General features: G+C 56.0%; 1 protein-coding gene across 5 annotated transcripts in view; it reads left to right on the top strand.

Annotated features, from left to right (window-relative positions):
- PLXNA1 (plexin A1) overlaps positions 1-22,578 on the top strand; it is a 284,683-nt gene that overhangs the window by 209,260 nt on the left and 52,845 nt on the right. For all 5 annotated transcript variants that reach the window (XM_042849837.2, XM_005288414.5, XM_005288413.5 and 2 more), the window contains exons 13-21: positions 3,373-3,524; positions 4,573-4,693; positions 5,366-5,502; positions 6,479-6,646; positions 8,099-8,192; positions 9,116-9,355; positions 10,731-10,874; positions 13,950-14,184; positions 16,246-16,388. In XM_042849837.2, coding sequence (XP_042705771.2) covers positions 3,373-3,524; positions 4,573-4,693; positions 5,366-5,502; positions 6,479-6,646; positions 8,099-8,192; positions 9,116-9,355; positions 10,731-10,874; positions 13,950-14,184; positions 16,246-16,388 — 1,434 coding nt within the window. The remainder of the gene's footprint in view (positions 1-3,372; positions 3,525-4,572; positions 4,694-5,365; positions 5,503-6,478; positions 6,647-8,098; positions 8,193-9,115; positions 9,356-10,730; positions 10,875-13,949; positions 14,185-16,245; positions 16,389-22,578) is intronic.

Genomic DNA, 22,578 nt, shown 5'->3' with positions numbered 1-22,578 from the left:
CCCTCTGCGGAGGAGGGGGCTCACTGCACCCACAGGCTGGCTGCTCTCTACACATGGGCCCTGTCTTTGGGGGGTTTCCTCAGGGACTGAGTGAGTGACTGAGGAATCTGGGCTCCCGCCTTTCACACTGAATGCATCAGACATGGCATGTGCTGGCTACAAGCTGCATCCAATTAGCTGCTGCTGTCTGGTCCTGATATAGGTCTCTCTGTCCCTAAATCATTAAAAATAAATTAAGAAATTGCCACACTAGTTTTAGGTCCTGCATAAATAAATCAATGAGCAATCATCATCTGCCCTTGCAGCGTGTGCTCATCTTTGTTCGAGCCTATGGTGGGCGGGGGGTAGGGGGGGGAGGGGGTCATTGGTGACTGTTTTGTTGTGTTCAGCCGCTGTGCTGGTTGTAGGTCCTACAGTTATACAAAGCTGTGGGTGCTGCACAGTGATGGTGGAGTGTACCTGTGCGCAGAAATGCTGCAATTATTTAACACAGACCACCTGCACAATATAAAGCAGAGCTAGAATCAAGCGTCTTCGGGGACTGGGAGTGCAGTCAGGAAAGCACCCATGCTGCACTCAGTGACTCCTGCACTGAGAGGACATCCAGCCTGAGGAAGATGCAAGCAGGGTCCGGGGATCAGAGCATGGGGCAGAGGGATCCCAGGGGGGACACCTCTCTGTGTTTGGTATTGTGGGACCCAGTCGTGTAGCAATGCTGCGTTGCAGTGTCTGGCCCCCTGTGTGGTCACGTGCTGTTGTTTTGTGTTGACACAGCATTGTGATGGGAAGAGGTGAGGGGATGCTGTACTGCTGCAGCCAGCATAGTCCAAGCCTCTCCCTAGGGGCAGCTGTCTCCTAGCTGGGAGATGGAGACCCTGACACTGGATGTGAGTGATTCTGTGCTCCCAGCATCTCTGCAAACAGATCCTCTTTCTCCAGCCTGTCTGACAAGCAGGGGCCTTCTGATCTGGCATGCACGTAAGTGCTTAGTACGAGAAGGGACCCAGTATGGAACTGAACGGGGCTGTCCCCTTAGGAATGATTTACCAGCCAGCTGGCCTGGCCTGCGCCCTGTTCTCTGCCACTGGCAGCCCCTGCGCCCACTCTGGCTGGCATGTCTGAGGAGCAAGCACTCATCTTGCGCTCAGAGGAGCCAGTTGCTGGTTTATGTAAAAGGACCCTGTGAAACCAATTAGCAGAAGAGCAATGTTGTTTGTCAGGGCTGGAGCCGGGGTGGGTGGGGATTTGGGGGTGGGAAGTTTGGGAGAGCCTCCATCTCCCTGCCAGCTCTCGCTCCCATGTGCCTTGTTTAGCTGTGACCTTCCCGCGCAGCAGTGCAAGCGGTGTCATCTCTTTCCCGGGGTTGTCGCTCCCCCCATGCACGGCCCTTGTCAATTTCACCACAGAGGAGGAGGAATCTAACACGCTGGGGCAGCTTTTAACACTAATTTAAAAATGCCGAACAAACAGCCGCTTCTCGCCAACCGCCCCAGCGGAGCCCAATTTAGGGGAGAACAAATCTGATCGCCTGCTGCAGCTGCCTTAATGAGTCCTGATCCGGGACTTTAGCAGAGGGCTGGATTGGATTTAGGCAAACAGCAAAACCCCAAAGCCCAAATCAGTTTTACTGTCGTATAAATTCCAGCTCACGGCGTGTGATTGCCCTGAGCCTGCTGTGAGTTAACGTGCGGCCTGGCCTGTGAGTCAGAGTGCAGGAATGGGAGCCAGGACTCCTGGGTTTTGCCACCAGCTCTACCGCTGACCTGAAGCAAGCCTGTGCCTCGGTGGGGGGTGATTAGTTAGGACTTGTTCTGAACAGCATCATTAGTTGTACACGGCGATGTTTGCAGAGCACTTTGAAGATGAGATGCAGCGTGCGAACGCTAGGTGATGATTAGTAACCCCGCAGTGGCCATTGCTGTGGCGAGGAACTAGATTGCCTTACTGAAATTGCTCCTAGATCGGCGCAGTTCCTCATGGCTGGGGCGCATTGAGACAGGGCTGGCTACTGCTTGGTTCTCTTCCTTCCCTGTGCTCCTCTCTGCCCTGGCCCTTGGCTGGGGAGAAGTTGTGTCTAGCGAATGGACGCCCACCACTGGGAGGGGGATATCCCCAGCTGATAAAACAGCCAAGACCCAAAGTTACAGCAGGCCAGGTTTGCCATGAATGCAGATAGACTAGGCCAGCTTGGCTTTGCGGCAGCCCCAAAGGGAGCTGGTATGGGCTTTGGGGTGAGGAGGGAGGAAAGGGCCAGCCAGGACTTTGAACAGAAAATTCACTGAAAGGAAGGAACTGGCTCCAGCATTGAGGCCTTCTCCATAGCAACCTGGGGCTGTCAAGGACAGCGCCAGATCTCTCCCAGCGCTTCCCGCTGGGGTGTGGGAAGGTCAGATGCGTGCTCTTGGGTCAAGGTGCTGCCCCTGTATTAACGTGCCAGCTCACTCCCCACTGGCACCACTCTAAGAATCCACATCCCGTGGGAATTGCTGGGGCAGCCTCCTCCTGCCTCCCCTTCCCCAGGCTCCGTGTTGCCAATGACCCAGCCCCCTGGCATGGGAGCACAGCACTCCCCCATTAATTCTGTTTAATGCCTGCAGGTGTGTGCTGAGCGCCGGGGCCGGTGAAATCTGGTGTAAAATTGCCCATAATTACCTTGTTAGCAGCAGTGGCGGGCCTGCGCCTCTCTGCTCATCAGTCATCGTGCTGGCTTTTGTCAGGCCACACCTGTCTGCTTTATTGGGAATCATCCGGCTAAATGAGGCGCGTCTCGAAGTCGGGGGCTCCCTTCTCTCCCCAGCTGGCACCAGCTCAGGCTTTGTTTGTTGAGAGGGGCCTGGGTGGCTGTGGGGAAGGGGTTAGCGTCCATTGTCTTTGGGGCAGCAGCCTCTCTGCGGGGCAGGAGCAGGAGTGTGGTGGAGCTGGTCCTCTGGCCAGGGTGTGGTCCTGATTCTAGAGTGTTTGTGATCTGCCAGAAGGCCTGGCAGGCCTACCTCTTCCACCCCGTGCAGCCATGGCTGTCCCTGCAGCTGGGCCTACAGACGGTCCGTGCTTATGCATCAGCAGGCGCTTGTGGGCGTGTGCAGAGTTCCTGTGAGTTAGAGGGGGTGGCTCAGTAATGAAAGACCCAGATTCCTTGGATCACAGGGTTGACTCCACTGCTCCGCCACCCGAGGCAGAGTGCCAGGCAGCTTATTGTCTGTGGGGCTTTCGGGGGTGGGTGGTGGGTGGGGGGCTGTTCTGCCTTGTGTGGGCAGTAAGAACCCCTGGGCCCTTATCATAGCCCAAAGCACTTGCCTTCGTACCCTTGTCCAGAGAGCCCTCTCCCTGTCCTCTTGCTGCCTCCAATTCAAGCTTTGCTTTGCTCTCTCTCAGCTGTCGCCGGAGACGGGCCCCAGGCAGGGAGGGACCCGTCTGACCATCACTGGGGAGAACCTGGGCCTGAAGTTTGAGGATGTGCGCATGGGAGTGCGGGTCGGCAAAGTGATGTGCATCCCCATCGAGAGCGAGTACATCAGCGCGGAGCAGTAAGTGCCCAACTGGCAGGGGGCGGTCGGGTGCCCTGGTCTGCTAGCCAGAAATGGAGACTCCAGGTTGGAGGGGTTCACGTGTTCTGAGTGGGAGCGCTCACCCTTGCTGCTGGGAGCTGGTGTTAATGCTGGGGCACTGAGCTGGAGCAGCGAGGGGCAGAGCCCATGCCCAGCCAGTGCAGAGAAGTGGCTCTGACACCGCCTGTGGAGCTGCAAACCCACCCAGCCTGCAGGCCACGCTGGCCAGTTCTAGACTGGCCCTAGTGTCCCCTGCTGCCTTCCTAGCCTAGAGCTGTGATCTCAGTCAGCGGAGAGCTGTCGACCCAACTCATACACCCGCTGCTGTCTGAGCACGTCCAGCCTCGCAGTTGGCTGGGAGCAGGGCTGGACTGGGCAGTTAAGTAGGGAAGTTGTGCATTAGCTCACTCCGATAACTGGTTCACCAGCACAGCAAGTCATCAGGGAAATGGGCCTGCCTGAGTCCTGGGGCATCTAAACCCTGACACAGTCTCCTGGTGAGAACAGCTCTTCTGGTCCCAAGAGCCCCCCAGGCCTGTCCCGGGGCTAGGTGGCAGTGAAGGACTAACCTGAACAGTCGGAGAGAGCAGTGGGCGGCTCTGCTTGCTGTGGACAGAGGCGAGGGGGGACACGGGCTCTCTGGGGAAGATCTCCACATGTCCTTGTGCTCATGTGGAGCTCCTTGGCAGCCAGGGGCTTCAGCGTGTGCCAGGAGATCTACTCCATTGACAGCTGATCAGTGCTGGACTGTCCCTTCCCTTCCCCTCCAAGCACATACTGCTGAGAGCTGTAACTTCCTACTTCTCCATGGGCTAGGCGGTGTAAATCATAACAGCCCATCAGAATGCAAGGCTGAGGTGGTCCTATAGTCAAGCGTCATGGTAGTTGCTCTTCCAGGAGACAGGCACGCCCAGCCAGGCCAGCCCTCGGCTCCCCAACCCCTCTGCTCCAGGACATCCATGTGTAGCTCGGCGGAGCAACCCCGCCATGGCAAATGCACTGAGAGCTCCTTTCCTGCTTCCCCTAGAATTGTGTGTGAGATCGGAGACGCCAGCTCAGGCCGAGCCCACGATGCCCGTGTGGAGGTGTGCATCAGGGACTGCTCCCCCAGCTACAGGGCCACATCCCCCAAAAGCTTCACGTTTGTGGTAAGGTTATACAGTATTATCCCTCTGGCTCCCAGCATGTCTGCCTCCCCTTGCCCTGTAGTTACCAATCCCGCTCCCTCCCAGGGGCACCGGAGCCCATAGAAACAAATCTGTGGGGAGTGGGGAGGAGGGGTGGACACGGTCCCAGTTTGAAGCCTACAGGGAGCCCACCTTGGTTTACAACCTTGTCAATTCTCCCAAGTTAAGTAGGGATGGGCTGGCTCTGGACTTGGATGGGAGACCTAGGAATACCCAGACACTCCAGGAAGCAGAGCCGGTGATTCCAGACACAATGCGTCTTGCTCTGAGTTGACACTTTGCTGCTTGGAAGCACCGTTTTTCAGCTGGAAAGAAAAAACTGGTTCCTTGCCGCTGGTCACTATAGATCCCCAGGGGTTCTTGGCAAGAGTTGGGGTGTCTTGGTCAAATCTCGGCTAACTGCTCTGCTGCTCTAAAATCTCCTCTGCAGTTTCAGCTGGGTATGGGATTCCTCTAGACACTGGCCTTAACTTCAGTGCATTGTTGCTGTCCGACAGCTACGTCCCGCCTCCTGCACACCTTGCTCCAATAGCTGCCCCCTTCACCATCGGCCACTCGTGCAGCCGCTGGCTCTGCACTTTGTCATTCACTGCTCATGCTTGAATTGCCGGATTTGTTGCTTTTCTTTGGCAGACACCCACTTTCTACCGCGTGACTCCGGCTCGGGGTCCCCTCTCTGGGGGCACCTGGATTAGCATTGAGGGCAACCACCTCAACGCAGGCAGTGATGTCACAGTGACCATCGGGGGACGACCGTGTGTCTTTTCATGGTAGGGGTTCCATGGACGGGATCGCTGGGGCGGGCTGGAGAGGCAGGTATGATCCCTGGGCTGTGCAGAGAGGATGGGGAGCGGACCCACAGCCATGACAGGGGTGGAGTGTGGGCTCTAGAGTGAGGTGCCTTTGCCTGGTTCCTGTGGAATTTCTCCCTCGAAATCCTGGCGTTTCTATTTCCAAGGCTCCTGAAAGAGACCAAAGAATGAGGATTTTGTCTCTAAAATCACAAAGCCCTGAGGCATGAAGTGGATAATTTTTAGATTAGGGATGATAATGGAGCGGCTCTTTAAATATTTTCCTGCGGTAATTACTGGTTATCAGCCCTAATCGCTGCTGTTTGCAGCAGCCGCGCGATGGGGAACGCTCGGGAGTTGCGCTGGCTTCTCCTGCTGCCTTTTGTTTTATTTTTCTCTCTGTTAACTGACAATTTCACCAGCACTTCCCCGGGGGAAGGGGGGGAGATGGGTAGAGACAGAGGGCAGTGCCTCGGGCGCTGTCACTGCTGGGCTTGCCCAAGGCTGGCGGGACCAGGAGCGGTGTCGGCAGGTTCCAAAGTGCACCCCATCCCCTGGCTGGAGGCCGTGGCTAGAACTGAGGAGGGGTTGCATTGATGAGGCTGTCCTGGATACCCCACAGGGCTCCCTCTCTGATTGCCAGAAACTCCCCAGCCCAGAGGTCCCGTGGCTGGCGGGTGAAGTTGTGTTTTGAACTGACAAAGGGGTGCTCTCCAACACAATTGCGGCACCTGCACAACTGGGCTGGTGGTTTTCTGTCCCGCCTCTAGCACTGAGTGCTGTGCCCACCTCTGGGGTAGGAGGAGGTGGAGGGTGCCTGCGAGGGCTGGTAACCATCAAATAGAGTCTGGTGCTCAATGTGCAGCCCAGAGTGAGATGCTGTCCTGCCCCTCCCCATAACCAGAGATGCTCAGAGCCTCCTCGGTATCTGACGGCTCTTCTGCCTTGTCCCCAGGAGAAACGCTCGGGAGATCCGGTGCCGGACGCCACCAGGCCAGAGCCCTGGCGGGTCACCCATCCTCATCAACATCAACCGGGCCGAGCTGAGTAACCCCGAGGTCAAGTACAATTACACAGAGGACCCCACCATCCAGAAGATAGACCCAGAGTGGAGCATCAACAGGTAAATCTGCAGAGGGCAGGGGTCCTCATGCTCACCGGGGGAGGAGTTACCCGTGGGCCCTAGCAGGTGTGAGTATATGCTGAGTATACGTGAGAGGTGGGGCCCTAGCATAGCTCTTCAGAGCAGGGATCATGCCTCTGATATGTCTGTACAACGCCTAGCAGGCCTGGGCTCCCATCCCGACCAGGACCTCTGGGCACTGCCACCATAGGCCATTGGAGGGCTGGCTACAGGACATGCTCCAGAGCACTGGGAGGAAAGCAGGAGTAGCCAGGGGTGCCCGGCGTGGTACCTGGCGTCAGCACACTCCTGGAATTGCAGGACTTAGACTGGCAGGGGGCAGAAGAGGAGAGGACTTTCAGCCTGGCATTTGGCTGCAGCAAATAATATGAAAGTATTTCCCACCAGGGGATTTCTGAAGGGTTTACATGTGCTGTTAAAAGGCTTGAATTGGCTGGAGCAGAAGGTAAGGACTCGATTAAACTGCACATGCCATTGGCCCTCCTGGAGCCTGGCTGTGAAATAGGCTCCCCAAAAAGCCTTGGGGGAAGCCCTGCTGCTCTGGGGCATTTAAAGCAAAGACCCAGAGAAGGTTCTGTCCTGGCCCCCAGAGCATACCTGGGTGGGCTCTCGTGGGGCTTTTCCATTTCTGACCCCCACACTCCTCTGGGTCTCACTGGATGGCCAAGGGAGGAGGTTGCCAGTTGGAATGTACCCTGGACGTTCTAAGCTGCTGCCGCTTCGGGGACCTGTGTTGAGATGGGGTGGGAGGATCTCGCCCCTTGGTAGGCAGGTGTACATGTTCCAGAACCCACCCCCAATCAGCACCTCAGCAGAGAGGCCAAGGCTTGAGTGGGTCCCTGGAGACTGAACTCCCCACACATCCCAGAGGTCTGTGGTGGAGGGAAGCTCGCCCTACAACGCCCTGCTGTAACTGCTCTGTGAGCTTGCAGAGATCTGCAGTTGCCAGGACTGCAAACCCAGCACCTTCCAGCAGCAGGAAGCCGACAGGCACAGCAGAGAATTTGCCCAAAGCAGCCAGGCTCTGTGCCATGCTCTCGGTGCTCCGCTCGCCAGGAGGTGGCAGTGGGCAAGCACTATGGGAGTGGTCCACGGGGGCGATGTTGTTTCAAATGGAAGCCTCTGGCAGATCTGCTGCTGCGGCTGAAGGTGGAAGTCATCTGTTCCTGCTGCGTGGACAGAAGCCGGCGTGGCGCCATGAGTGAGGTGGGCACATTGTTCCCAATGGCAGAACCTGGTCCATGCTGATGGGTTGCTGGGATGTTTCCAGACTGGAGTTGGGAGGGACGATCCCATATTCCAGTATTACAAGTGAGTCCCTTGGGACAGGTTCCAAGATAGGCAGCGATGGCATGTGCCCACCTTCACCAATGCCTGGGTGCCCTGTGCCAGAGCAGCCTCTCCTAACTCCTTCCTCTCTGTGCCTCCTAGCGGTGGGACGTTGCTGACTGTGATAGGCACCAACCTGGCCACCATCAAAGAGCCCAGGATCCGTGCCAAGTACGGCAGCGCTGAGAGGGAGAACGTAAGTAGATCTCCAGCTGTCTGGAGAGGCCCTGTGCCTGGTTTAGGGAGGGAGGGCAAGGAGTCCTATCTCCTTGCTTCCATGCAGGACACCAGTGAAAATCACGTCCTGCCACCTCCCCTGTGTACCTGTGACTTTGCCGGTCTCAGTCATTAGAAGAGAGGCACCAAGCCAGCCGGGTCTTACCTGGGGAGGGGCCAAAACAGGTCTGTCACTGGTGGGGGAGAAAGTGACTGGATGGGGTTAGAGATCTGGAGAGAGGGAGAGGAGTGGGGAACTGGATGCTGTGCTTTGGAAGCAGAAATGGTACCGAGGGGGGGACAGCAAAGCTCCAGTCCCTGGCAGGGTCTCTCCTTACATCCACGCTCTGAAAATCAGGCCCCAGGCATACAGGAGTCTCCTGACCCAGCACTGAAATGCAGCCAGTTCTGGGATGGAACATGAGGGGTTTGCACAGCAACAGTACACTAAAGTCTAGGACAGGAAGTGGAGAAGAATCCGGTATCCCGCTGGCAGTTCGGGGGGAGCCGACAGGCAGTGGTGAGGGAAGATATAGGAGCTCCACTTTATATCCCATGTCACTTGGGAGCAGTGAGAAGGTGGGATTATGGATGGGGTGTGGCCCAGCACCAGCTGTTGTGCAAAATGTCACTGGATTTTGAATGGCCACAAGTGCTCAGTACTTTGGTTTTGCGTCTCCGTTATAAGAAGGGCTTCCAACAGCACAGCACCTCTTAGGTTCGGGAGTGATTCGGAGGGAAGAGTGCCCCGTGACAGATTCAGCACAACTACTTCTTGCAGGGGGTCTCCCTTCCTGGGACTGACCACTCTTGAGCCAACTTAGCTTGTGAGATCAGATGGTATCACAACCTGAGATGATGGGAGACTGTCTGATCAGCCCTGGTGCCTTGTCCCCTCTGTAGAACTGTACTGTCTACAACGACACCACCATGCTGTGCTACGCTCCATCCATCGACAACCCATCCCGGAGCCCCCCAGAGATCGGTGACCGCCCAGATGAGATTGGCTTTGTCATGGATAATGTCCAGGCGCTGCTGATTGTTAATACCACCAGCTTCGTCTATTATCCGGACCCCATCTTCGAGCCCCTCAGCCCCTCTGGCATGCTGGAGCTCAAGCCCAGCTCTCCCCTTATCCTCAAGGTAAGCTCCCCACAGCTCTTGTCCCCCATCGCTTGTGCTGCCCTATTGCAGCCCCAGATCTCTGGCTTGCTTTTCCACCCTGGGCCAGCTGCACCTGTACAGCAGGTCAGAGAACTCAAACGGGGATGGAATGGACCAGTTCAGAGTCAGAGCTGCTGGCCCGGCAGCTGGTCTCTCGGGGGTTAAATGGATTGTGCCGGCCAGGTAAGTGGGGGAGGGGCGGTATTCCCTGCCCAGCAGTGGGAGAGCCATAGAACCCCATTGTGCCCTTACAAACCCTCTGCCTGCAGGACAGGTGGGATTTTCTGGCTATAGGTAAAGGCTGATGAAGTTGGGGTCTGCTGCAGGAGGTAGGCAAAGGAGTGCGTTCCACGGAGATGGAAGTCTCAACCTTTTCCAAACTGTCTCCCTCCCCCTCAGCAGTATGGGAAGGGCAGGGTGGTTGGGACCCCTTGGCACCGGTGGGGTGGCGCTCCCCAGGTTACGAAGCCCTGGTTTAATTATCCCCAGGGGGCGAGTGGGTATGTGGCACCTTAGAGCCTTGCAGAAGGGATGTGGAGTGTTTTAGACGAGGGCATGCCCTGGTTAACCCTGTGTCTCCATGGGTGGGAGGGGCATCTGTCACGGAGTATTGGGGGACTCAGGGCCCTGCACCCCCGGCTTCCTGCGATTCACCATGACTCTCAGCCAGCCAGTAAAGCAGAAGGTTTATTTGGATGACAGGAATACAGTCCAAGACAGGTCTTGCAGGCACAGACAACAGGGCCCCCCCTCAGTTAGGTCCATCTGGGGGTCCCAGGGCATCCCAGCCCCTTTGGGAGGTCAGAGCAATCTCTGCCTCCCAGCCATCTCACCACCCAGCTTCCAACACTCTGCCTTCAGCGACCCCTCCCACACGCTTTGTTCAGTTTCCCGGGCCAAGGTGTCACCTGGCCTCCAACCCCTTCCTGGGTTCTCATGTTACACGCTCAGGTATTCGCCTTCGGGCAGACTCCCATCCCCCGATGCAGACTATCCTAGCCACACTCCCCTGTCAGCATTCACACACCCCAGTAAGAACAGTCCCAGTTCGTCACAGCATCCCTCCCCTCAGAGCTCAGGGACAAAGTCATCCCCGGGGTAACTGCACTACAATCAGGGAGCGTGCCCCAGGGGTTTGGCTCATTCTGGGTGCATCTTCTTTGTCTCCCTGGCTCAGATTCCCACTCGTCCTTCACTTCTTGTTGGACTTGTATCAGGGACTACGGGGGAGCGGAAAGATCCCTGCAGCCTCCTGCTCTCCCTGGGGTTAGAAGGCTGAGGGAGAGAATTTGCTTGGTGATGGGAGAATCCAGCTGCGGGAGAACTAATGGTCTCGCTCCTTGTTCCCTTAAAGGGCCGGAACCTGCTCCCGCCGGCTGCTGGTAACTCCCGGCTGAACTACACAGTGCTGATTGGTGACACTCCCTGCGCCCTGACGGTCTCCGAGACCCAGCTCTTGTGCGAGTCGCCAAACCTCACAGGACAGCACAAAGTCACGGTAATGCTAACCGCCCCGACTGGCCTCTTTGGGCCCTGGCATCCTCGCAGGTGCTGCCAGGACTGCACCATGCCATGCACTGGGCACTTGTTCTTCCCGCCGAACAAGCCTCATGTGGCTGGGGCCCGAGACAAACAGCCTCCAGCTCCAAAGCAGAGCTGGGATATCGTCTATCAACCCTTGTCGGGTTCCACCTGAGTTCTGAGGCAATGACAGCTGCATTGCCCCGCCCGGCTGGGAGCCCTGTCTGTAGCAACACCCCAGGGGAGACCCCTGGGCAGCAGCCTGTGCACAGCACCAGGAACCTGCCTTGTGGCGTCCAGTCGTAAAAGCAGTCCAAGTTACCAAGCACAGCTCTGCCATTGACAGCAAGTGTGTGCGTGCGCGTGTGTGTGTGTGGAGGGTGGGGCATGGGCTGACATGCTGGACCCCAACCCCCTCCTTCATAGCACCCTGCCGTACCCCAGCCCTCACTCCCCTCCTCCATGGGGCCCTGCTGAATTCCAGTCCTGTCCTGCATGCGTCCCTGTTGTACCCCATCCTCCTTTCATGAATGGGCCCTGCCATGCCCCCTTCCACTCTCTCCTGCATGGCACCCTGCTAAACCCCACTGCCCCAATCCCCTCCGGCTAGGGGCTCTGCCGTACCTAATGAAACTTTCTGTTGATGGTGTAACCCTAAACATGCCTAGTTCTCCTGGGCCACTCCCTCATGCCGCAGTGAGGGACAGAGTAGCCTGTTAAGCAGAGTGCATTGCTGGTGTGCTGTTCCTCTGCAGGCGAGGACACTGGGCTCTGTGAAGATCCTTGTTTCCTGGGGGTCTTCCAAAGCACCTGACCTGGCACGGTGCTCACCGATGGTCGCTTTGGGAACAGTGCAGGCTGACCACATGCCATCGTATGCCCAGCGGTATACGTTCAGCCTGAGACATTAGGCTCCCTTTTTACTGAGTGGGGGGTAGTGGCTGGAGACAGAGGGGCTTAATCCCCTTCTGGCATACATTGGAGAGCATGCAGGGGCCCTTCCCCTTTCGCCCCTTGCCTGGCGCCAGCTGGCCACTGGTCCCTGGGTAAGAGCTCATCAACACTGGATTATGTGCACATGCAGGGGCTTAGATCTGCTGGGAGGAGCCCCCGGCTGCCTGCCTCCCTAGTGCTCTGTCCCCTACCCCCAGTAGTCTGTTCGGAGGGGCTGAGTGCTCCAGTCAACAACTCCATTGTTACCCGCATTCTGGGTGGGCCTGGCTGGACCTGCCAGCTCGGTTCCTTCCCTACCAGCCGCAGGAGACTGAGTCAAGGGGTTCCCACCCCCTCACTTCCCCCAGCTCCTGGCTTAGCGTTAAGTAAGATTCTTTGTCAGGGTGTAGCTCAGCAGCAGGAGCGCTCAGGGTCTCAGTGCAGCCTTGTGTATTTGAAAGGGACCCAGAACGATCCCCCCAGGCTCCTCATCCATCAGGGAACTCACTTTACATCCCATCTGTTATTGTAATGTTGTCTGAATGAGACATCAAACTCGCTGCCTGCTCCTCACAGGCGCTGACAACACACCAGCATGTCTTCTGCATCCCATTAAAGCTCTGCATGCGCTCGGACAAGCCCCTCGCACTGTAGCCCCCGCACCTGCTCTGTGGCCTGCTCCACGGCCTCCTCCAAGCTACCTTCTGGTGTCAATGGCCCTCGGAAGTGTGGGTTCACTTTGCTCACTGGGCTCTGTCCGGGCTGGTATGATAATGAACTGACCTCCCTATTACACACCTTGGACGCATGCCGCTTGTGTGGACACAGAGATCCTGCGGTCTGGGGTTCCCTGCTTTCCGAGAACCCCATTCCAGCATGCACCTCCTCCCCCGTAAGGAAGGGGAAGGGAGGGTCGCTCTCCCCCCCACCCCCCTTTAAAGCGTGAATCATAGAAAGTAGGGCTGGAATGAACCTCAAGTGGTCATCTAGTCCAGCCTACTGCACTGAGGCAGGACTAAGTAAACCTTGGCCATCCCGACAGGGATAGGCTCCCTGGAAGCCTATTCCAGAGCTTAACTACCCTTAGAGTTAGACCGTTTCCCCCAATATCTAACATAAATCTCCCTGGCTGCAGATTAAGCTTCTTCTTGTCTTGCCCTCAGTGAACACAGAACAATTGATCACAGTCCTCTGTATAACAGCCCTTGACATATGTGAAGACTGTTATCAGGTCCCCCCTTCAGTCTGCTTTTCTCAGGACTAAGCATGCCCAGTTTTTTTAACCTTTCCTCACAGGTCAGGTTCTCTAAACCTTTGATCATTTTTGTTGCTCTCCTCTGGACTCTCCAATTTAGCCACACCTTTCTTCAAGTGTGGTGCCTGGAAGGACTCCAGCTGAGGCCTCACCAGGGCCGAGTAGAGTGGGACAATCGCCTCCCGTGTCTTATATACAACACTCCAGTTAATTCACCCCAGAATGAAATTAGCCTTTTTCACCCCTCCCAACTTGGTGTCATCTGCAGCTTTTATACACGTACTCTCCACTTCATTATCCAAGTCATTAATGAAAATATGGAACAGTACTGGACCCAGGACAGACTCCTGTCGCCCCCACTAGATACCCCTCCCAGTGACAGTGAACCACTGATAACTATTCTGAGTATGGTTTTCCAACCTCCATTGTCCACCCCCCTGACAGTCATTTCATCTAGACCACATTTCCCTAGTTGGCTCCTGGGGATGTCATGGGGGACAGTCGGGGTGGCAGGCCCTCTCTGCCCCTTTCCAGCTGGCAAAACCCTTCTGATCACAACCTGCCCCAGTTAGGAGAGGCGTCTTGACCCACACACTCCGAGCTAAACCCACTCTTGACCTCTTCCCCATGCCAATGGGAAGTCTCCCCGATTCACCCAGCTGCCAAACCCTCCTGTCCCCAGATGCATTTTGGGGCATATGAGAGTTGGCCGGGGGCTCTGCAGTTCTCTTTGTATAGCATCCCCCAGCCTGTAGGGTGGCAGGTGGGTGGAAGAAGGGGGCACAGAGCCCTCTCAGCAGGGAGGTGAGCCACTCCCCAGCCCTTAGCACTAACGTGAAGCTCTTTCCCTCCCATGCGGCTCAGATCAAGGCTGGAGGGTTTGAGTTCTCCCCGGGGACGCTGCAGATCTACTCAGACAGCCTCCTGACGCTGCCTGCTATCATCGGGATCGGCGGCGGAGGCGGCCTCCTCCTGCTCATCATCATCATCGTCCTCATCGCCTACAAGCGCAAGTCCCGGGACGCCGACCGCACCCTGAAACGCCTGCAGCTGCAGATGGACAACCTGGAGTCCCGCGTGGCCTTGGAGTGCAAAGAGGGTGAGTCAGTCTCTGCTTCTCTCCCCACGGCTTCCCAGCTTCAGCCTGTCCCCACCCGTCAGCCCCTTCACCTGCTTTGCCAGCTCTGCCCCCTCTGGGTCGTTGGTTTCCCCTCTTGTGTTTGCTCCAAGACTCTCTGTTCACACCCTACCGTTTGTTGAAGGAGGTAGCGGTACCATGGACATCCATGATCCCTCAGCCAGAATCCCCAGGTCAGATGTTCAGGGTATTGATGTTCACATGCAGGCAGGCAGGCTCATTTCTATAGAGACTCCCTTGAAAGCCCCCATCCTCTGCAGCGTTGTCAGGTCCTTTCCCTGGTTGCCTCTGCATTCCCATAGGGTGCTGCGTGTGCATTTGCAGGTCCCTATCCTGAGTGCCACAACTTGTTCTAGCTCTTGATGTGTCCGTTAACAGCGTCTGGTCCCAGCGTGGGACAAGGAACCCCCCTGTATATGACACAGGGGTGCTGCATGGTCTCACCACAGTGACAGCACAGTATGTTGCAATGCACCATCCTGGTCTTATGGCACAAGGGTCTTTGCTGGACAGGTGTTTCCTACTTGCTCCCTTCTCTTTCATATCCCCAGTCTCCTGCTCTGCAAACACCATGTCTGCTTGCAAAGCTTCATGCTCACCTACGGCATGTGCTAACTCACTACACACAGAGCAGCCTTTTAAATCTGCCCTCTCGTCCCAGTGCTGTGGGCCTCGAACTCCTGATCTACAGGGACCTTCCCCTGCTCTAAGCCACTCTTGGGACCGGCGATCCGAGCAGGCAAAGTGACTTTGTTGGGGGGAGGGGGGGAACTTAACTTATTTTTAGTAGGATTTATTTTTTCGGTTACGGATTTTATGTTTTTAAAGTCTAAAACAGGACAAAAGAGGGTAGAGAAACCTGCCTGAAAAGGGCCTTGAGTCTCTCATTATGTGACAGAGGGATGCTGCGAAATTGGACAGAATGCCTCTTATGATCCTGCCGATAAAACCTAATTGCCCATTATCGCCGCAAGCCAGTGCCTGGGGCCGTGACCCTGCCAACTGCAGCCAGCCCAGAGGCTGGGGGAGAAGCGGGCACCTAAAACGAGATAATAAAAAAGAAAAAACCCCTAAAAATCCATGTAGATGGCAATAGTGACAGAGAGAGGGGAGGGTGGAGGGGATCTCGTCTCCTCTTCCACAGCTGGCAGATAAAAGGATCTGCTTTTAATTAAAAGGCGCAATCTCTTCCCTGCCTTTTCTCTTTTCTAGTCCCTCTAGTTACAGATAAGATAGCGAGCCTTTCAAGCTGACGTTTGTTTTTTCTCATCAGGCTGACAAGCCTGCAACCCTCTGCCTAGCTTCCAGCTCCCTTTAAAGTGCTGTTAATTTGATTTCTCTGTTTTTTTTTCTCTTTCCCTTATACAGTGCTAGAGATTCCCCCCCCCCCACCCCCAAAGCCTTCCCCCATGGGTACCATTAAAGGCGCAGGACATCATTTCCCCCCCTCCGTCTAGCACGAGCTCAGGCTGTGCCTGTTCTTACCCCAGAGTGCTGGGTTTGTGTTGGGCTTTTCTCTCTAACATTATTTAGGTCAGAATGAAACGAGAATATTCTTGTGGTTTAAACCTCTCTCTCGCCCAGCATCTCTGCCCTGTCATTCACAGCCGCCTACAGGTTTCTTACATATGTGCACATAGAAAGGGGGTTAGAACCGAGAGGCTGAGGCTTCAGGACTCCTGGGTTCTATTCCCGGCTCTGCCACTGATTTGCTGTGTGACCCCGGGGAAGTCATGTCCCCTCTCTGTGCTTCTGCATTGCCCTGTGTAAAATGGAGATAAGGGTACTGCCCCTCTTGACAGGGTGGTATGAGACTGAGATAACTGATGTCTGTAAATTACCTTGAGCCCTCTGATTACCGGTGCTAGGGACAAACGGCAGCCCCCACTATTCTAGATCTGTGGAGCTCTTATCATCTTTTGCTGGCACCAGTGTGGTAGCTCTAGGGCCCAGCCTGACCTCCCCTATTGACGTCCTGCAGGCCCATAGTCCCCTAACACAACTCTGCTCTTTCCATCCCAGCCTTTGCCGAACTGCAGACAGACATCCACGAGCTGACGAATGACTTAGACGGGGCTGGCATTCCCTTCCTGGACTATCGCACCTATGCCATGAGGGTCCTCTTCCCCGGGATAGAAGACCATCCTGTGCTGAAGGAGATGGAGGTGTGGTAATGTGTGTATGTGTGTCTGTCTGTCTCTCCGATGCTTCACCCTGGGGACACCTGCCTCTGGGAGCTGCGCTTCATGCCCATCTGCTGCAGGGTTCACCATTGCCCCTTCTTCCTTTATTTTTAGTGCGGAAGTCTTGGAAGTTTCAGTGAATGATGGGAACTCACGGGTCTGGGCTCAGCAATGGATGGGGAGAGATTACTGACTCAGGAGTGACTCTGTCCACCCATCCAAGGAGATTGCAACATGCTGCAGTGGGCAGAGACTCTATTCTGGCAAAAGTCCATTTTCTTTACAGAGCACGGAGGAGCATCCTGTCCATGCAGTGTCCTCTGCCTGAGCTCTTGGGGTCTGGATTTGTAACATCTGGGTTTTCCAGCCGGGAGCGACTGAGGAGATTGCACGTGCAATGTTCTGAAACCTCCCTCTTGGTCCTCCAAGACCCCCCTAGTAAAGCTGGGTGACACTGGGGTTTCCTCCCTTGGATAGAGAGGTTTACTCTGCTACGGTGCCCTGTGATTCCTTAACCCAGGGATGAGAGCTTACAGGACTGCAGTGCAGCATAGCAGAGGAACCCAATGCAATCTTGGGCTATGTATTTTTTAACACAGTGTATCATTAACCTGCAGAGCTCATTGACACAGATGTCACTGAGGCCAAGAATTAACAGGGTTCAAAGTAGGATTAGCTATTTCTACGGATAATGAGAAGATCCACAGGTATGTTAGAGAGGAACAAAATGTCTTTATAAGGGATATAAACCCCCAGGCTTCAGGGCAATTAGCTAGGTGCTAAGGGCCAGATTTCAAAAGCACTCAGCCCCCACTGAGAACAGATGGAGTGTAGTGTTAAGTGACAAGAGTTAAAAAGGAACTTCCTCTGTAGTCAGGTTATTCCAAAAATGTCCATGATAGTGTTTCTTCACCTTGTTCTAAAGCGTCTGGTACTAGCTTTTGTTGGAGGTGGGCCACCAGTCTGATCCAGTCAGGCAATTCTTATGTTCCTGTCTCATCCCAGAGGAGCCGGTCCCTGTCTGTGCAGCTCAGGGGAGGTAGTGCCTGGGTCCGTCAGTACAGTTCTCGGTACCTTGGTACCAGAAAGATGTTGACAAATTGGAGGGAATTCAGGGAAGAGCAACAGAAAGGGGAAAGTTTGGAAGAGTTAATTCTGCATAGCGAGGCTGAATGGCGAGAGGAGGAGGGAGGGTGGACCCATCTAGAGACACGTGAAGGGGCAAACCCCAAGGAAGCAGAGAAGCTGTCTGGGGCGGTTTGGGGGAGGGAGTATGATGAGGAGTAATGGGATGACGTTGAGTAAGAAAAGCACAGGAGTGTTTTTCTGATCGCTAGATCTGCTGGGCTGTGAAATAGTCTCCTGAGGGAAGTGGCAGAAGTCCCCTGGCTTGGCACACTGGAAGCTCTGAGTGCACAAAGCACTAGGAAATACACAGTAGAGAAGCATCCAGTGCTGGTCTCAGGGAGTGGGGCTGGTGCTGCTGACTAGGCCTGGCTCATCTCTCTTGCTGGTGATTCCGAGATTCTAACCCTTGTGCTGCCGGTATCGTTCTGCCTTGCAGTGGGAAGGTCATTGCAGCCATAGAGCGATAATACATTTCACCAGCCAGCTTCTCCCAGGCATTGAAGCATGGGCTCAACCTGTTCCCGTCCTTCTGGGGGACCACAGATCACCCAACTAGCAGCTGCCTCCATCACTGTTGTCCCCATCTTATCCCTCACCTTGTCTCCAGGAGGGTGACCTGGCGACCTCGCTATAGCACTCCTAGGGCCGTGTGCTTGCCACCCGCTTCCCCTCTGGGAAGTGTTGCGCTTTCACTGCCACCTGGGGAGAGGGTTGCCCTGCCCTGCCACAGACCCGCTGCCACCTTCCACACCCTCCTTTATTCCTCTGCGGCTGCACTGACCAAGTTTCACCCAGCTAGGCCTACGCTGTCAGCTGGGCAAGAGCCTGGGCCCACCTCATCTGCATTAGGTGGAGCAGACCACATCTGCCCTTCCTTTTAACTGGGACCTGGAGCCCCTGGAGACCACCAGCACGACCAAGGCAGCTCTCTGCATATCTGCGGGGGCTTCACTTCCTTGTCTAAGACCAGCATGGCTGCATTTATGCTGCCCCTTCTCCACAGCTCCTGAGCATATGGTCTTGGACACCAGCCTGTCTCTCCGTGATGCATCTTGCCACGTGCCGGTCAACGTGAGCACAGGGAGGCCACTGCATGGCTACCACACTCACTGACATTAATATCAATATTCGTATTAATATCATTGCCGCTGTCATTTTCTACTGCACTTGATTTATTCAATTGGGTTTGTTTGATGCATGACCGGCTGCTCATTTCCAGCAGACTTGTCCGACATCATCCACCTTCCCAGCTCCATGGCTCCTCCCTGCAGAAGAGCATCTTGTCCCTTCTCCCCCTGCTCCCCAAACCATCTCCCCCTTCCCTCCCAGCCTCACAATGTCTGCTTAATTTAGTGCATGCAAGTGCACATAAATTGGCTTCTGGTTTTTCTCAGTACCAAGGTTGCTCTTGATTGGAGTGGTGCGGGGTGACCTTAGCTTCCCCTCGCTGCTGACCGGACACAGTAATTAATGTTGACGTAGACTTCAGAACATGTTTAGGAGAAGTAATCGGCCCTGGTGCAGGATGCAGTTATTAATTGCAGGGAATCAACCCCTTACAACTGCAAATGCATTCATTGTAACCCAGACGGCTGCTGCTACTGTGATCTGGCTCTCTCAGTGGGGTGGGTTGTAGTTCTATCTCCCGTGCTCCCTTTAGTCCCTACACCCAACGTTGGGGGGTGGGGGGGTGGCACTTATCCTGGCTTTCACCACAGAGTCACAGTGTTCATGGATCTACCTTCCCCCAGGCTTGCAGGAGGCTCAGACAGTCCTGGCCTGGCCGTGGGGCACTGTACTGTTACCACACAGCACAAAGGGTCATTCCCCCCTGTGCTTCACCGCACAAAATGAAAAGGTCAGCGAGACCCTGACCCTCTCTCATTTTCCATTGTAACCAGGGCTTTACTCAGCTTGGGCCTTCGGTGGGGAGGGGCTAATTCTTGGCAAATAAACCTGCTACGAAGAGCTATGAGGGGGCTGCATCTTCATAACTATCTTGCTGCCTCTGCTGGCTCTCTATTCCCAAGCTCACCGGGCCCATTCCATTGTCCCCTTCTGCCCCCCTGGATCTGACACAGGAATGAATGTTCCCCCAACCCAGACACCCCTGGAGATGACAGGTGACAGTCATGTGAGAGAGGGGAGTGAGTCCCCCTCACAGGCAGGATGGGTTAGGGGATAGGAGCCTGCAGCTTGGACTTGGGACACCTGGGTGCAGTGCCTGGCTGATGGAAGGGTGTGATGAGGATAAAATGAAGGTGGGCGCTCAGAGGCTATGGTACTAGGTAGATGAATGAATTCCTGTGTGTTGGGTGTGAGCTAATGGGCAGGGCAGACCCTTTACTGGTAGAGTCTTCCCGTGGTGTTGCCAGCCTTAGCTAGCGACGGGAGCCACACGTGGGCTGGCTGAGTAACTCTGGGGCGCATGGTGGGAACCCTGGGCTCTGCCCCTCGCTATTTGCCTCTTGCAGAGGAGAAGTATTATTTATCAATTCAGGTTAAATAGAAAAACCCTTGTCTGGCTCCCCAGCCATAGACAGTGCTGCCCTTCCCTCTGTGCATGAGAGAGAGGTGTGGGGAGGACAGTGTGGGGACAGAGCAGGGCAGGAGGAGCTGGGGAGATTTGGAGAAGATGGATTTTCTTCACAAGGACCTGTACGCATAGCCGCGGGGTTAACGCAGCGACAGCTCTCGGGCTGATGCCCAGTGGGGTGTATAAGGCACACATGGGTGTATAGCGTAGAGGTACTGCCGGACAAAGGTCTCTTTGTTTCTGTTATAAATGAAGTATTTTCAGGGGGGTCATAAGCTGCATGTGAAAATTGCCCTACCCAGTGGCGCTCCTCACTGCGCAGCATGACAGCGCGGTTCTAGGCTCCGCCCTCTCGCTCTCTCTGTTTCAAGCTCAGCCCCTGAAGGGTAAGGAGGGGAGGTGTCTGAAGTCCCATTGCTCAGCCGTGATGCCCCAGTTGTGACAGAGCCAAGCCAGTGAGAATGCAGCTGATGTTTCTGTTCTACTGTCAGCGCTACCTGCTAGCCTCCCGCTTTCCTGTCTGTTTAGGGAGCCCCAGTGAACTTAGCTCACTGGGAAAAGCTTCCAAACTAGAGCTGGGCCTAGGAGGTGAGGCTTGGGTCTGGATCTGGATTTAGGCTTAGGCTGGGGTTTGGATCTGACAGTTCTTCTTCGAGTGCTTGCTCATATCCATTCCATTAGGTGTGTGCGCGCCGCGTGCACGATCGTCGGAAGATTTTCTACCCTAGCAACACCGGCGGGTCGGCTGTGGAGCCCCCTAGAGTGGCGCCTTCATGGCGCTGAATATATACCCCAGCCGACCCGGCGCCCCCTCAGTTCCTTCTTACCGCCCCTGACGGTCGTTGGAACTGTGGAGCGCTGCTTAGCTGTTCTCCACTCTCCCTAGCTTAGTTCGTTATTCGCAGTTATAGTTATAGTTATAGTCCTAGTGTTTATAGTTAAATAGTTCAATAGTTTTAAGAGTTGTCTAGTTGTTATAATAGTTCAGGGGATTAAGGGGGTCGTCTCCCCCTTTCTCCCCCGGCCGCGGGGCCGGGCTCATGCCCAACGCTCCCGGCTTCAAGCTGTGCGCCTTCTGCGCTAAGCCTATGCCCACGAGCGACCCGCACGATTCCTGTCTGAAGTGCCTGGGAGAGTCCCATCAAACAGATAAGTGCAAGATCTGTAAGGCCTTCAGACCAAGGACCAAGAAGGAGCGGGACTTTCGGCTCCGGCAACTCCTGATGGAGGCGGCACTTAGTCCGGACGCTCCATCTACAAGTCAGGCCCCGGCACCTAGCGCCTCGGTGCGCAGTGCCCCGGCGGCACCGGCCATGACGACCACGCGAGTGGCGTCAGATGAGCCTTCCCGGCACCGGACCTCATCGGCACCGAAAGCACAGCAAGTGCCTCGGCGCCGGTCATTATCCCCAGGGCATAAGAAAGCCCATAAGACGGGGACCTCCGTGCCGAAGACGCTGGCTCCCCCAGTGCCGGGGGTAGAGCCGCGTACGCCGGTGGAGCACCGGAAACAGGTGCCTCCAGCACCGTCGACTCCGGCGCCGAGGCCGTTGAGTCCGGTGCAGACGGCGTCTCCACCGAGGCAGGCGGTGATACAGTGCCTCCCGTCGACGCCAGAGACCTTCGCGGCGGCGAGAGACTTAATAGCTCTCACGGAGCCGGCACCGCCTCAACCACCGGCACCGACGGCACCGTTGCCTCGCCCGGTCCAGTCGAGGGGGAAACCTGCCTTGATGCGCCCTCCATCGCAAGGGCTGGAACCTCGGCACCGATCCAGGTCCCGAAGCAGGTCCCCACGCCGCTCGCAGTCCCGGCACCGAATATCACCTCGGCACCGGTCGTACTCGCGGCCAAGATCTTCTTCGTGGCACCGCTCTACGTCTCGGCACCGCTATGATCGTCGGCACCGATCAACGTCGAGACGTAGTTCTCGGCACCGCTACGGTCGCCGCTCGACGTCGAGAGGCCGCTCCCGGTACCGGGCATACTCCAGGTCCTCGTCGAGGTCCAGATCCGACTCCCGGTACCGACGAGGTCATCGGCACCGGTCGTGGTCCCGGCACCGATCGCCGGCACCGCGTGGAGATAGATCATCTCCGGACCGGCACCGTGCGGCACCGCAGCCCACGGGAATCGTCTCGACGCTCTCGGCACCGCCATGGCCATCGAGATCGGGGTCTCGCTCCTCGGAGGACCTCTCGAGATCGGCATACCCCCCTCAAGGGCAAGCCGAGGAACAGGACTTGGACCATTGGCAGAACATAACAGAGGACCATTCTCATGGCCCATCTCACTGGTCGTTTTGGACCCCGTGGGCGTACCATCAGGCACAAGGGGCTCCAGTTGCTTCGACCTCTCGCTCCGGTCACTCTGTTAGAAGGGCCCCGGAGTCCACCATCTCTCGGCCTCCGCCAGGGGGCATGGAGGCTTCCGTGTCCGCACCACCTGACGCCCTGGACTCAAGCGCAGGTGATGCTCCGGCCCAGGAGCAGGGAGCCCAGGACCCTC

This window comes from Chrysemys picta, chromosome 7, assembly GCF_011386835.1.
Source record: "Chrysemys picta bellii isolate R12L10 chromosome 7, ASM1138683v2, whole genome shotgun sequence".
Taxonomy (NCBI): domain Eukaryota; kingdom Metazoa; phylum Chordata; order Testudines; family Emydidae; genus Chrysemys; species Chrysemys picta.
The sequence above is the reverse complement of the archived record's forward strand: the minus strand, read 5'-3'. Positions and strand labels throughout refer to the sequence as shown.